This window comes from Aegilops tauschii, chromosome 7, assembly GCF_002575655.3.
Source record: "Aegilops tauschii subsp. strangulata cultivar AL8/78 chromosome 7, Aet v6.0, whole genome shotgun sequence".
In the NCBI taxonomy this organism is placed as follows: Eukaryota; Viridiplantae; Streptophyta; class Magnoliopsida; order Poales; family Poaceae; genus Aegilops; species Aegilops tauschii.
The window spans coordinates 109,070,754-109,085,975 of NC_053041.3; the positions used below are offsets into that span (position 1 = coordinate 109,070,754).

Genomic DNA, 15,222 nt, shown 5'->3' on the forward strand with positions numbered 1-15,222 from the left:
ATACTATCCAGACCACGTTCCCCATCTGCATAACAAGGTGCCTCGATACAATATAGAAGAGCCGAATTATCAACCCAAGCTCTATCTATTCAACGCGCAAGGTGGGAGGGCTGGGGCCTCGAAACCTTATAACATGCCACAACAAGAGTGGGGGGACCTCATGTTCTATATCTTGCACAACATCAGGGAAGTTGAGGAAGTGTGGATGAGGTAATACCACTACACCATTCCTTTATGTCTTCCACATCATCATGTTTTATGTTCACTTAGTCCCGGTTTAACACCGGTTTTCTTTTTTTTAGTGATTTCGTTCAAGAGGAATGGACGGGAATGAATCCTCCTACTGAGGCGGAGGCACTTACTCTTCTCCGTCATGGAAACCCTGGACGTAAAAATTTTGTTGCTTGGTTCATGGAGAAAGTAATTGTCCACACTCCCCTATTAAATACCTAGTTCAACATTTATTAGTTAACTAATGCACGCAACAATTTCAATTATACTTGTAGGGAAAAGATCCGAACATATCTATGGATGATGAATTGAGATGGGTTTCCATGGGTTTTGACCCTGCCGTCATGACATGTAAAAAGTATGATGTGAATGGGTATCGCTTCCATACAGAGGATCACCAGAACAGCCGGCCTGATCCCAAAACTATAAATACCGGAGTGTACACCCCCGGTCAAAATTCAGTAGACTACTACGGAAGGGTACAAAATATATACGAGATTAAATTCCACCAGGGGCGCGAGACCCTAAGTCTGCCTGTGTTAAAATGTCGATGGTTCGATCCGCGGGAGGGGGTAAAACATACGCCTTCCATTGGTTTGGTCGAAGTTAAACCATCAACCGTCTATGCCGGAGCCGATCTCTTCATTGCGGCTACCCAAGCTACACAAGTATATTATCTGCCTTACCCATGCCAGAAAGAGTACCTAAAGGGTTGGGAAGTTGTGTTCAAGGTGTCGCCACATGGTAAGCTACCGAACCCGAATGAAGACGATTACTACAACATTAACCCCATGACATACGAGGGAGTGTTCTATCAAGAGCAACCTGATGATGATGATGTGGTTAGAAACGATGACGCTAGACCATTGGGTGATGATGATGTGGATCCAAACGACGACGAAGCACGGAATGATGGTGAGACCATTGTCAATGAAAATGACATACTTATGCTAGAAAAGTTAAACTTAGACGCTGACGATGAGGAAGAGCCTCCACCTCCGTCAGACAACGAAGATGATATGATTGATAGTGATGATGAGACGGACCGAGAAAGAGGTTACAACAGTGATGATTCATATGGTTTCTAGCAGATGTACGTGTCAAGTCTTTTTTTCTATAGTTTATGAATATGCCTTTTATGCCTTTTTATTAATGTGTTTATTTTTCATGCCTTTTCCTTCATTTCATTAATACTAATTGCTTATTCTCTTTTCAATGCAGGTTCGTGGAACATGGGCAAGGGGAAGGCCGACGGCGTGGGTTTCCTACGCAAGGTCGTTGGCCTGCCTAGTCGGAGTGGTCGAGCACGTAATCCTCCCCCCCCCCCCCCCCGGGCTACTTGACGATGACTCCTCACAGGGAGGTCGAGGGAGAGGTGCCCCTAGAGGAGGAGGGGCGGGGGGAGAGCCCCTAGAGGGCGAGGTGGGGGGAGAGCCACTACAGGGGGTCGCGGCCAGAAAGAGCGCACCCTCACCGACTTAGGGGTGTTGTCTTCGAGGCCATCCTCTAGTGAGGTACCCTCCTCTAGTGAGGTACCCTCCTCTGGTGAGGAGGAGGAGGAGGACGAGGCAGGCGAGGAGGAGGAGGTTCGGGATGGGGCCGAGGAGGAGGTGGAGGAGGAGGACGAGGAGGAGGAGGATGAGGAGGAGGTTGGGGAGGGGAAGGCAGGCGAGGAGGAGGGTGGTGGCGGGGATGATGGTGCTGGCGGGGAGGGGGTTGACAACAAGGGGTGGCTGCGTGGTAACGCAAAGCTACCAAAGCAGGTTCCTGCTACTGAGGAGCAGAAGTGGCTCATTGAGCCCACGGGGAAAGAGTAAGTGCCACTTTATAATAATTTCATTATTTTGCTTGTCACATGCTCATTCCGGTTGTTATTTATTTTGCTTGTCACATGCTAATAGTTCATTCTTTTGCAGCAACTGGATATATTCTAAAGGGGTCCGTATTCCCAACGGCCTCATCACCGTCCTGCTGAAGTTACACTGGCCGGGGTTGTACTGTCCGGATCCAGTCAGGCACCCGGACCATCGGGTCTTGGCCACGAGCTGGGAGCACTGGGAAGCGGCCCTCCACGCGGAGCATGGGACCCATGCCAAGGCCGTGATCACCACTTTCTGGGTGAGTTCTCTTCAGAAGCACAAGTCCATTCTAGTTTCATGAATGATTTAACTCATGGCTTCTTCCATTCTTGTTTCGTGCATGATTGTAGAAATTCTATCGAGTTCTCCCGGAGCACAGGGGCAGAGCGGACCAGATCGTGCTACGCCAATGCAAGAAGAAGGCCCGCCAGATGCAGTACGAGGTGCACTATGTGGCCATCTCGACATACTACCACGACTATCTTGGTGTGAAGATGACCAAGGAAGAAGCGTGGAGGATGGCCATTACCTTGGAGAGGGACGAGTTCTTGGCGGTAAGTATAAAAGATTTTTCATTATGCTTTCATTACCTTGTGGTACATTTCACCGTTTCGTGTTGACATGTATTATGTAGGTGTGTCCAAACTGGTGTTATGGAAAAGACGAGTCCTGGGCGGCATTGGTGGATCTTTGGTGTGATGAGGCTGGAGCCTGGGCGGCTATGAGAGTCAAAAACAAGGCTAACCGAGGGACGGAGGGAGTACATGCTCAGGGAAACCGAAACCACTATCTCCACAAGGCAGTTAATGTATGACTAGCTAACCCCATTAAACATTCTTCTTCTTCTATTTACCATCACTTTCTTATGTATGACTAACCTCTGTTTGGTGGTGCAGGAGGAGAAACTGAAGCGGCCGCTCTCACACATGCAGGCGTGGGAGATCGCCCATACGCGGAAGGACCCCAAGCCTGGCGAGCCCAAGTACTACGGCAAGAAGACCGCGGGGAGGAAGAAGGCCTACTCCGAAGGGTATCTGGCGTTACATCCTGACACACCTGACCCCATTGCGGCGGATCTGGACGAAAGGGTGGTGGTGGGCATGGGGCCGAAGGAGCACGGTCGGGAGGCGGTTCTCGATGCTGTGGTCACTCCGTCTATCTCCTACACACAGCTCCGTCGGATCGACCCGACCCTGAGCCAGCGCACGAGCACGCGCATGAGCAGTGCACCGTCACTGTCCCTCTTTCAGGAGCAGCAAACTGTAAGTATTTTCCCTTTTATCTTCATTGTTCCCTTTATTTTCCGCATTTAGTAGTTTTATGAGTCTCATCATGTCATACTGTAGGCTTACATGGAGTACACACGCCAGGAGACCATGGCGTGGCACGACCGCCTGCATGCATACCATCAGCAGAGGGATCGCGAGATGCAGCACGCTTTTCAGGAAATGGCGGCCGGCAGGTGTCCTCAATGGCCATCAGCAGAGGGTCCTCCAGCACAACCAGTGCTGCTGACCTTTTAGGAGTTTGTGGCACATTCCGCTGGCCCCTCGCCGGTTAGTTCAATCCCCAATCAATTCACCCAAAGCATGTCATGCCTTTCAACACAGTCTTATATCCCGTTAATATATCTTTTCAACATCCAGGGAACAGGTGCATCTACCGTTGGCGGTGGTCTTCGCAACACTCCCGAGACACGGAGCCCGACCACTCCGATCCACGGAGACGGAGGCGCAGGCGGTCTTGGCGGTAGCGCTGCCGCTAGCAGTGACGACCTGGGCTTCGGCGGTCTTGGCGGTGACGACCTCCGCGGTGCTCGACGTCCTGGCGCTTAAGCCTTTCTCGATGCTATGATACTTGCTTGTTCTCGATGCTATGATACTTGTATGCTTGTGATGATACTCGTCTTATTGTTGTTTGTGAGATTTTTATATACTTATATGTGTGATGCTTTGCGGTGATGATACTTATATGTGTGATGCTTTGCGATGCTTCTTAGCGATGCCAATTTGTTGTGTGATGCTGTGTATATGCTGTTTGTTATATATTCAAATGAATTGAGCTGAAAAGAAACAGAAAAAAGAAAAAAAACTGGACAGAATCTATGCCGACGGCCCCCCCGTCGGCATAGGCCTGGCGTGAGCTCCCAGTGGACGACACGTGGAAACTATGCCGACGGGCGGCATAGACCTGGCCGTCGGCATAGGCCTGGCGTGAGCTCCCAGTGGACGACACGTGGAAACTATGCCGACGGCCAGGCCGTCGGCATAGGCCTGGCGTGAGCTCCCAGTGGCCGACACGTGGCACGTCTATGCCGACGGCCTGGCCGTCGGCATAGACCTGCCCCAGGAGCGCCCAGTATCTGACATGTGGCATGCCTATGCCGACGGCCTAGCCGTCGGCATAATTTCAAACTAAGCCGACGGTTGGGCCGTCGGCATAGACGCGCCCATGCTGAACGGCGTCTCGCCACGTGGCGAGAAGCCATTGGGCAGCACTTGACGGCGGCCGCCGTTAGGCGATGACGTGGCCGTCGGCATAGATGTACGGCCACCGTCGGTATAGGGTCTATACCGACGGCTTTTCTATGCCGACGGTCATCCTGGCTACGCCGACGGATATGTTGCCGACGGCCCTATGCCGACGGGTGCCGTCGGCATAGGCCTGACCCGATGGCTAGCCCGGCCGTCGGCATAGGGTGCGATTCCGGTAGTGTTCGACGCACAAGGTAGGGCAGTCGCAGCTCGTCGACCGAGTCGAACCGCCGCATCAGCGGTGCCATCGCAGAGCAGTGCGTGACTTCTAGCCGCCGGAGATGTCGCCCGGAGTCGACGAACACGAACAGGAGGCACGTGCTCCTCCAGACAACCTCCGCCAGCTTCGGCGCGGTGACATAGACTTCACCGACGAAAGACCTGACGTCCAGCACTTGGAGCGCAGGGGCGGCGACGTGGAGCCGGATGGTATTCTGGACGTCCGTGAACTCGAGGTGCCGGAGCGAGCCGGAGCGTATGGAGACGTCGGACGCGGCGACCAGACTGAGCAACACCAGCCTGAGCTTCCGCAGGCACGGGCACTGCGTAGACACGAGGGCTCCCAGGGCACTGCTTTCTATGGTGGCGTTGCTGATCTCCAGGTCCGTCAGCGCCGGGAACATGGCCCCGCCCGGCGGCGGCGGTTGTGGCCGAAGGAGGAGGTGCGGTACTCCCTAGAGGAGAAACTTTATGCTCGTCGCCCCCTCGCACGGTGGCAGCTCGAGAACCTCCGTCTTGCGAGCACGCCATTGCTCCCACTGATGATAAGGTAAACGAGGTGCGCGCACGTGGAGGTAGAGCGCGCCCGCGAGGCGGCGCGAGGCGAAACGCAGCCACGACGGGATACGGTGGGCGGGGGTGTCGTAGGGCACTGTGATCTTGAGGCCGTGGACGTCGGCGGCGGAGTAGGCGGCAAGTGCGCCGTCTATCGCGTCGAGGGACAAGGAACCGTGATCGATCTGGTCGTCGCCGAGGCGTGCTTGGGATTGGGGAGGTTCGCCCAAACGCGGCGCCAGCGGCGTGAGAGGACGCTGGTGCGCGCGGCGGCGGTGGTGGATAGGAGGCGGCCGAGGATTTCGTGGAGCAGGTCGTCGGGGAGTCCGCTTATGAGGTCCCTCCCGCCTGCAGCCCCCCACGCCGGCGGCGGTCCTGCCATTAGGGTTTGGAACTTTGGATGGTGGTGTTATTAAGTTGAAGCAGGTACATCGGCTCGATCACCTATGTATGTTCACGGATAGGTCTTTGTATAGTTTTTTTTTCTCCTAGGTGATAAGTGCCACACGTCAGGATTTTGACGTCACGGCTCCGTCGGATCTGAAGCACGCATCTTAGAGCAAGGAGGCCAGTGCCACGTTGTTCAGACTCGTTCGGTGGATAGCGAGACGCAACCGAATGATTTCTTCTTCTTTTTTCCTCTTCTCTTTCACCGCCACTCTCTTTCTCATTCTCACCAGGCGCCACGCGTCTTATCCCCATTCCGCGGCGACCCCAATCCCGGTGACGAAACCCCGGCAGCCCCCGACGTTGTCCATGGAGGGAGCCTGCGGCCCATGGATCCCACCGTTTTGGGGCGATTTCCTAAGGCGGGCGATGTGGTGGGAGGCGGGTTGGAGCTCTAGGCGGTGGTGGTGGGCGGGGCTGATCCAGGATGGAGGGCAGCGACTGCCGACGATCGAAGCGTCACCATGCGACAGGTTGTCGGCGCACTCCGTGATGCAGGTGCCCTTCTCGAAGCATGGCAAGCTCAACCGCCTCGCCGACCTGGGCGCCTCCTTCAGCGGCGCCAGGATCCCCTTGAAGCCCGGTGGCGCTGGATCTCCACGCTGGCAGTGGCCGCTGCCCCTTCAAGCGCGAGGCCCTGGCACAATAACAGGAGATGTGCCGCCTGTGCTAGGTCATCACTAGGCAACAGGTTTGTTCTAAACATTTCAACTCTTTTATCATCAGTCGATGCTTTTGCCTTTTGTTCTCATGATCTGGTCAGCTAGATATCTAGTAGATATCTACATGATGACAACTTAACATCTGTGTGTATCCATGGCAATTTTGCCATGTTTTTTAGGAGAACAGCAAATTGTTAGTAGTTGTTAATTTTCACATTCTCCATAGTTGTCATGGCAATTTAGTAAGTATTTATGTGTTGTGATTTTTATATTGTTAGTATGCCATGGCAAACTTAGTGCATGGACCATGGCAATCTTAGGTCATATCTCTTGCAGAATAAATTTTTATTTGATCATGGCAATTTTGCATAAAATATTTTTTTGACCACCACCCTAATTTATAATTTGTAAATTACCATGGCAATTTAGTATGAATTTTTTGCCATGAGGATGGAAAATTTTCTTCTTCTTTTCCAACATGGAAAAATTTCCTTTCTTTGTAACCATGGCAAATCTAGTCAACATATGATGGCAAACTTAGTGCATGGACCATGACAATCTTAGGTGTTCATCTATGGCAGAATACATTTTTATTGATCATGGCAATTTTACATAAAATATTTTTTGGACCAACACCTAATTTACAATTTGTAAATTCCCATGACAATATAGTCTTCTTTTTTGCCATGGTACCTTTGACATATTTTTTTTTGTTGGCCATGTTAATTTCTGTGTTGTGATGGATTTGTGTACTGTGGTGGCAATGTAGTGATGATTTTGTGTGTTGTGATGGCAATTTTCACCCATTTTTCATATTCTCCTAAACTGATATGGAAATTTAGTATGAAAATTAATTAGGTAAATGGCACTCAAATTATGGAGATTCTGAGAAACGCCACTGCAATTTCCAAACTTTGAAAAATGCCACTGCAAACTTTGAAAAATGCCACTGCGGACTTCGAAAAATGCCACTGGAAATGACATTTTTTAAAGTTTGGAAATTCCAGTGGCGTTTCTCGGAATCGCCAGAATTCGAGCATGTATTTTTGTCATAAGCATGGCAAAAAAAATCCAACATGGCAAATCTAGTCAACATATCATGGCAAACCTAGTGCAAGGACCATGGCAATCTTAGGTCTTGATCTATTGCAGAATACATTTTTATTAATCATGACAATTTAACATAAAATAATTTTAGACCACCACCCTAATTTACAATCTATAAATTGGAATGGCAATATAATCTTTTTTTTTTTTGCCGTGGGCACCTTCACATATATTTTTGTCATGGAAACACGGCATTTTTTTTCACTACAGAATCATGATCATGGCAAACTCATACTCCCATGGCCAAAGTTTTCATGGCAAATTTACTCTTTTAAACCATCGCAAAGTTTAAATATATGCACAGCTTAGGGAAGCCATCTTTTTATTTTGCACATACTAGCTCATGGAAACCATGGCAAATTATAACGAAAACTCCGTCAGATTTGCCATGGCAAATTATTAGAAATGCAAAAAAAAGATGGCAATTTTATTTTCCCGCCATGGCAATTTTACCGTTATTGACATGCCAAATTTACCTATGATAACTCCATGGCAATTTTTCTTTCCATTTTCCTGGCAATTTTTTACTTTTACCCATGATTTTTTTTACTTTTAAATTTTCAATGGTAATTTTTCTTTTATTTTGACATGTCAAATTACCTATATTGCCACAGAAATTTCTAACATTTACATACATGTCAATACTATCGCTAATGGCGATTTTAATCAACATTTTTTTCCACACATTTTTTTGAGGGATTTGCCACACATATATGTACAGATTGAAATTACCATGACTTTTTCCTTTTGGGTCATTTCAAAAAAAATGGATGGCAATTTTCTGCTTTTTAATGTTAATTGCATTTTTTTCGTAGCACAAGCAAAAACTAGGTTTTTTTGTCATGGAAAAAATAGGCTTTTTTCTTTTTTTTTACTGGGCTTATTTTTCCTTTTTCGTTTTTCGGGGAAAATGCCCGTAGGGACAATGGGGAGGGCATGAGCCGTGGGGGTTTTCTAGCGAACGAGATTGTTCGCCGGGTAGATATCGGCATCCTTTTTTTTCAATCAAATATATTATACAGCTAACGTTCGCATGGGCCCGCATGAATCGGTGTAGACGCTAGCTGCCAATCCCAACACTCCCGCGTGAAGCAATATCAGCCGTTTGATCCCCGCATGAATCTTGATGCGTTTTTACATCCTGCACATCCCCTCTTTTGTGTGGCTCCAGTCGGGAGGGTGGGACGAGCTCTGTCATTTTCATTTCCCCCCATAACGCTCGTCAGCTGCTCACCGCCTCCGTTGCATATCTCCATCATGCATTTGTGCCGGTGCGGCCCATCGCCGCCGCGCCCGCTCCTTCCCATTCTTCCGGCGGTCATAAGGGTGACGACGCGCACATCCATCAGGTGGATTCACTTGATTTTGCTACAGCTCGATGTCTGTTTTGCCAAATGTACCATGAGCGTCTCTCTTGGCTCCATCCTGTCCCTCGCTTTTCAATCCAACAGCTCCTGGGCCATCGGTGCACTGTGCACCAACTTGCCTTCGGTGATCATGTAATGTACTACTACTCTATAGATGACCTAAGCACGCGTGTTTTTCTTAACTGAAGTTGGCTGCAGATGGCCCGTTCGGCGATCTTCTGTGGCACCAGCCGTGCCTAGTTTTGTTCATCTGAGTTCTCCGTCAGAGTCGGAGCTGCGTTGTCTGGCCGTAGGTCGACTTGTCGTCGATTAGGGTGGGCTTTGCCCTGTGTGTTTCAGTCTATGGAGTGGGCTTGGTCCTTGTTGTTCTGATTTTTGCCCGGTTTTCCGTAATTAATCAGGCAATTCTCTTCTGCTTAATTAATAGATGAGGCAATCTTTGCCTCCGTTTCAAAAAAAGTTTGTATTGTTTGTAGATGGAAATAATCCCAGATGAGACTGAGAAGGTGAGGCGTTAGTCGCACTCAACAGACCAGAAGCCACAAGCTCGCAACGACCCCGACATAACAAACTTCGATCTCATATCAGTACTGGAAACCAATACGGTTGCATCACAGACACTTTTGACAACATTATTATAAACAATTTGGCACTTGATCTTGCACAACGAAATCACAAGTCTGAGTTAAAAGAACCAACGAACAATCTTCGACTACCCATTCGAATCATCACACGGCTTAAGAAGGAACCTAAATGGGTCACATTTACAGGGCGGGGAATCGGCTTGCTGAATCGGAACAAGCGAGGGAGGGCTTACTTATTGCTCAGGTACAATTTTTACAGCGACTGACTTGCTTCATCTGGGGTGCAGCTTCAGTTCTCGGAATCCTCTGGTATCTTGAACAGGAACTGCGGTATCGAGGCAATGCGGGGGAGGTTCATCAGCAGGTCTCCGAACGAGTCCTTTCGGGACATGGCTGGTGGCTGCTGGTTGGCATCTGCAGTTTTCCTCGTTGATGCTGAGCTGAATTCATCGTCTGATCCTTCGGAGTCCACCCCACCAATGCTGCCGCTGTCGTTTGGCTCGGGCTTCGGCTGAGATACCGGCGCTGTGTCTTTCTGAAGCAGGCAGCAAAGTGAGTCCACCCGTGCCATCAGTCGCTCATCGGAGGCTGGCGCCTGTGGGCCCTGTGCGTCACCAAGAAGATACTGCGCAATCTCCTCTAGCGATTCTTTTGTAGGCACCTCATTGTTGGCCATCGAAGGATTGCCTGAGGTGATCTGCTCGCTGATGCAATTTCCTAGGTGGCTGACCAGATCATCCACTGACATTGATGGTCTAAGCCCGGGCACTTTCAGCTGACTCCACCAGTTCGGGATATTGAATTCTTGAGCTACACCATTTACGTTTCTGCTGACTGGTTGTGCATTTACAGCACTAGCTCCTGGTAAATTGAACACAAAAAGGGTTAGAAAGATTCAGGTGGATGTTTCATGTGAAGCCCTTGTATCTGCCAAGTGATCCAGTGAGCCAACAATAGAAAGTTGCAAATGTGTACAAGTTGGCATGTCTCCCTTATTATATATTGCAACTAAATAGGGAAGAGGATGAGATGCATTAATCAATAATAACTAAAGCATGTGCTAATCATGAGGAATTTTAAGACTATGGACATGATTGCCCAAATATATTCAAGTTATTGGCTTCTGTTCTGCAAGCAGTACATCAATGTAATACCAGGCGGTGCAGGAGGGAGGCCATTGCCTTTCACGTACCTGGGTGCATTGGCTGCGCGACAAATTCTGGTTGCTTCCCAAAACAATCGTTTGTATCATTCCTGGTAGACATAGATGAACCAGCACATGGTGACACAGACCCTGAAAACCCAGGCAGATCTTCACGTTCATCTTTTAAATTAGCAAAGTCATGGCACTTCAATTCCACTGGATCCTCAAATATAGAGCATCTGGGTTCAAAAACTGAAGAGTCCAAGATGACGTCCGTTTGTTGACTCAACTGATGTAGCCTCTGATCACACTGGACAAGCTTTTCAAAATTCTTGCCTAACGAGGTTGTAGGGCACTGCAAGAAATGATGCCTGAAATTTTTTAAAGAGCCATGGTATTAGATGAAGGCATCAAAAGCTAGGAGCTAAGCAAGTAGTAATAATAGAAAGTACTTTGGTTATCTTTATATTTCTACAAAAGAAGTTGGTGGCAGCAATTCATTCACCCCTCCCACCCCTGTTCCACATCGACGAATAAACTTCTTTAATAAACACAGTAGGAAAAAACACCTCCCAACAAACAAACAAATCAACTTAAAACACAACTAATCTACTAACGAATTAACTTACCCAACTTCCTCACAAATCTTTCATGACGCATGTCACAACAAAAGCATGATCTACATAACGGCAGAGCACAGGGCATGGTGAAGCCTGAGCATGACAACAGAGGCATGACACCGACCGGTGCACAGCTCAGCCAAGCACGACAGTGGAGACAAGGGCACAGAGCAGGCCAAGACCAATGACAACGGAGGCAGGACAGCAACCAGTGCGTCTCAGCCAAGCATGACAGTGGAGGCAAGGGCATGAAGCAAGCCAAGACCCATGACAACAACTCGATGTGATGTGCCATGTGATTATCCGTACCAACGTATTGGCACTTTGCTCATAAACCCAAGTACTGTGGTATCTAGCTGGCTGATGTTTAAAGACGTATCATGACATCCGCGTTGGTTTTTACAGCTATGTAGCTGCAGGCTGTTAAACAGATTCTATCAACCTTTAAGAGATCTAAAAAGAAACTGAACAGTTCCTTCTGTTCCTCTAATGATAAATACGAAACTACAGAGGTGGCCTTGAATAAATATCAGGTCATCTGCTACTCCCTCCGTTTCTTTTTAGTCCGCATATAAGGTTTGGTCAAAGTCAAGCTTTGTAGAGTTTGACTAACTTTATATTAAAAAATATAAACATTCACAATATGAAATCAATATTATCAGATGCACCATGAAACGTATTTTCATACTATATAGTTTTAGTATTGTAGATGTTTATATTTTTTTTATATAAATTTGGTCAAACTTTGTGTAGTTTGACTTTGACCAAATCTTATGTGCGGAGTAAAAAGAAACGGAGGGAGTACAAAAGTCCAGTCCTGGTAAGCATAAAGCATGTCCTGCAAATGCAGCGAGGCTTCCAAAAATGAAGATTGAAGTCAAAACTAATAAGTAATAATCACTACGATACTGTAAAATGCAGATTTCATCCCCCCCATCCCCCCAAAGAACACTTTGCTTATGAACCTTCACTCTCAGCATGTAGTGCAAACACTTTACCTGTTCATACTTGCTTGGCCACGAGTGAAATCTGAAGTAGCCTGCCACAATGTATGCTTTCTCGGTTGAGGATCCGTCTCTTTGAAAAAGAGAGGTGGTCGGGCCAGCTGTGTAAGCATAGAAAAAATGGAGACTCCTCAGAAAATGAGTTACTAAAATAGTAAGAGAACAATAAAAAAAAGAATGATAAGCATATGCATCTTCTGGATAAACTTACCATCACATCCAAGGATCCGTCTCCAACTTCAGGCAAAGTTACCTTCAAAGCAGTTATATCTGACCACTGAATTTCTATCTTACTCTTGAGACCACCTTCCAGAACTTCCCATACAAGTTTATGCTTCGCGAAGTAACATTTTGCCACCAAATCACCTTCATATTTGGATGTGTACTGCTCAGAGATAGAATCAAATTAAGACAGTTAAGGCCAAAGATTGTCCAGACAGGCTGTTATGTACACAACTGAACACTAGTTAATATGTACTGCAGGAATCATCAACATACAGATACTGGATTTTGGGCAACTGACTGACTGCTGGAGCAAAAACACTAGCAAATTGGACAGGAATACACCAACGTTCCACTAAGACTCGACATTACAAACAAGAACCAACATTTAAATTATGTGTATTAGCTTAAAATTTTAACAGATAAATAGATCATCACAGCAACAATTTACAAGATAATAAGTGTTTAATATACCAACTGTACCACAACAAAGCATCGCCAGGATCAAGGCTAAAGAAAGCCAAATAGAAGACACCAAAGTACTAAAACACAAATTCTGGAAGAATTGACATAAATAGTATAGTTCAGATAACATTGATTTCCTTACCTTCCATGTACCTATTTTCAATACACTTGCAGGAAAGTTTGATGCTTTCAACCGTTCACTAGCTGATGATGTACCAGATTTAAGGTCTTTCTTCTTGGAAGGCTCAGCATTGTCCGTAGTGGACTGTCCTGCATCGGAATTTGCTTGAGAAAGCCTCATCTGAATGAGATCCAACAGAGATGGACTTTTTTTCAGCCGAAGACCCAATGGGCTAGGTTCATCAAGTACATTGTGATACATGTCCTGCAATTCATGTACGCATACAAAATATGAATCCCAAATCTGTCGATCATAAAAAATACTAATTAATCATACTTTATTAACAAACTTTAAACAGTAAATTACGGAGACTAGATATCACAAACACCTCAAAAGAGCTGTAGTAACAGCAAACAAGAATGCACCCCGGTAAATTTTGAGAGAACAAATACTTATCCATTTATTTTGGCTCACATAGATATTCACATTTTTTCTCGACTTACACACTGACATCATCTACCATGAACAGTAGCAACTCCTATTGTATCCCATGAAACTCTATGAAGGATTTCGCTTAGCACCTTGCATGTTAACCAGCTAATTGACCAGCAACTGCAGCATCCACTTCCAATGGGGCGATAGGTATCACCTCCTTCCCTAGTTACATTTCTAATGGTCTCTGAAACATTTCCCCAATGTCCCAAGGAACCAAGCAGTTTCCCCACCCTTGGAACATCCAAAAAAGCAAAGCAAATCGACCAACCACACAAAGTTGACTCATCCCGTCAGCCATCCACAGCAAACCTACAAGATGTAAACCTTGAGATTTCTCCGTGTCCTCCCAGTCACACGGTAATAACAGCCTCTACATAGCATCCCATGGAGATATGCTTCCAGCCCGTTGATAAGCGACACCTACACAAGTAGACTGTGACTCCACCTGACCATAGGGACGTCAACAGGATTTAACTTAAATCCCTCGATCCCAATGATTCGAGGGTGAATGCTAACGTGAAAATGCTCACTGTTCTAAGAAAAAAGGAAACTCTCTAATAACAGCGGCTCAGCCACTGCAATCCGCACCACTGAGTTAATCCACGAAGACCACTCCCCACTGCAGCCACCTCTATTGCTGAAATCAACAGCCACGGTCAAAATCAAACGCGTAACGCCACGCGAAAGGGCTCGACAGTTCCCGATAGCACAGAAAAACGCCACGAGCTCGCATGAAAGCTCTCCTGCTCGACGCCGAACACGAGCAACCCCCGCTCTGTACCCAGCTCGGCCGCGAACGGGCGCGCGAAAGGGAAGACCTGGAACACGGCGAGCGCGGATCTACCTGGTGCGGGGGCGTGAGCGGGGGCGGCGAGGGCTGGCCGGGCCTGGCGCGCTTGCCGAGCGGGCCGTGGTCGAAGTCCCGGAGCTCGTCCGCCTCCATCTTCACGGCGGCGGCCGGCGGCGCCATGGGCGGCTCGGCCGGCTCCGGGTGCTGGCGCTTCCCCATGGCCGGGAGCTGCACCATGGGGGTCGATCGGCGGAACCCGGGCCCGGCCACGGCGGCGCGCGGGGCGGGTCGGGTCGGATCGGATCGGCGGGCGGCGGCGCGGCGCGGCGGGGCGAATGATTCGAGAGAGGGGCGGCGCGAATGAGGAAGACGGGGAGAGAGAGGGGGCTGGCCTTTGGGAGAGAGAAGGGTCCTTCCAGAAATAGTCGCCGGGCTCGCGAGCGGGAGCGTGACGATGACGGGTGGGGGCCGGGGACGGGGCCCGCGCGTCGGCGGGGGCGGTGGGGGCCTGGGCTGTGGATAAAGTGGCGGGGCCGCTGGAGCACGGCTGTCAGGCGCGCCGGGTCGCGTGACAGGTGGAGCCTGGCGGGGTGGTCTGGCCGCATTCGGGTGCACGGTTACGGCGTGGCCGATGGATGGCGTGTGTGTGGTCGCATTTGCAGTTTGCAGTTTGCTCGCTGCCTTCACGTGGAAAACGTTTTCCCCGCCGGCGGCGACGGTGCCAACGCTAACGCGCACGCGCCGTAAAGAGTGTATATTCTACAGCCGGACCTATCAAATCCGGCCTACATGCATC

The 15,222-nt window shown here is 48.6% G+C and overlaps 1 protein-coding gene across 1 annotated transcript; it reads right to left on the reverse strand.

Moving 5' to 3' along the window:
- Positions 1-9,545: 9,545 nt before the first annotated feature.
- On the reverse strand, positions 9,546-14,815 carry LOC109753329 (uncharacterized). Its single transcript, XM_020312230.4, has 6 exons — positions 14,481-14,815; positions 13,163-13,405; positions 12,545-12,718; positions 12,328-12,434; positions 10,758-11,080; positions 9,546-10,426 (listed from the first exon to the last, which is right to left on the reverse strand). The coding sequence occupies exons 1-6, from the start codon at positions 14,661-14,663 to the stop codon at positions 9,855-9,857; spliced, it is 1,602 nt and encodes a 533-aa protein (XP_020167819.1). The 5' UTR covers positions 14,664-14,815; the 3' UTR covers positions 9,546-9,854.
- Between the last annotated feature and the right edge of the window lie 407 nt (positions 14,816-15,222).

Coding starts and splice junctions, on each gene's coding strand:
- LOC109753329 (XM_020312230.4), bottom strand. CDS start 14,663: ATGGTGCAGCTCCCGGCCATGGGGAAGCGCCAGCACCCGGAGCCGGCC. Junction 12,435..12,544: donor ACGGATCCTTGGATGTGATG/GTAAGTTTATCC, acceptor ATGCTTACACAG/CTGGCCCGACCACCTCTCTT. Junction 11,081..12,327: donor GGCCAAGCAAGTATGAACAG/GTAAAGTGTTTG, acceptor AAAAAATTTCAG/GCATCATTTCTTGCAGTGCC.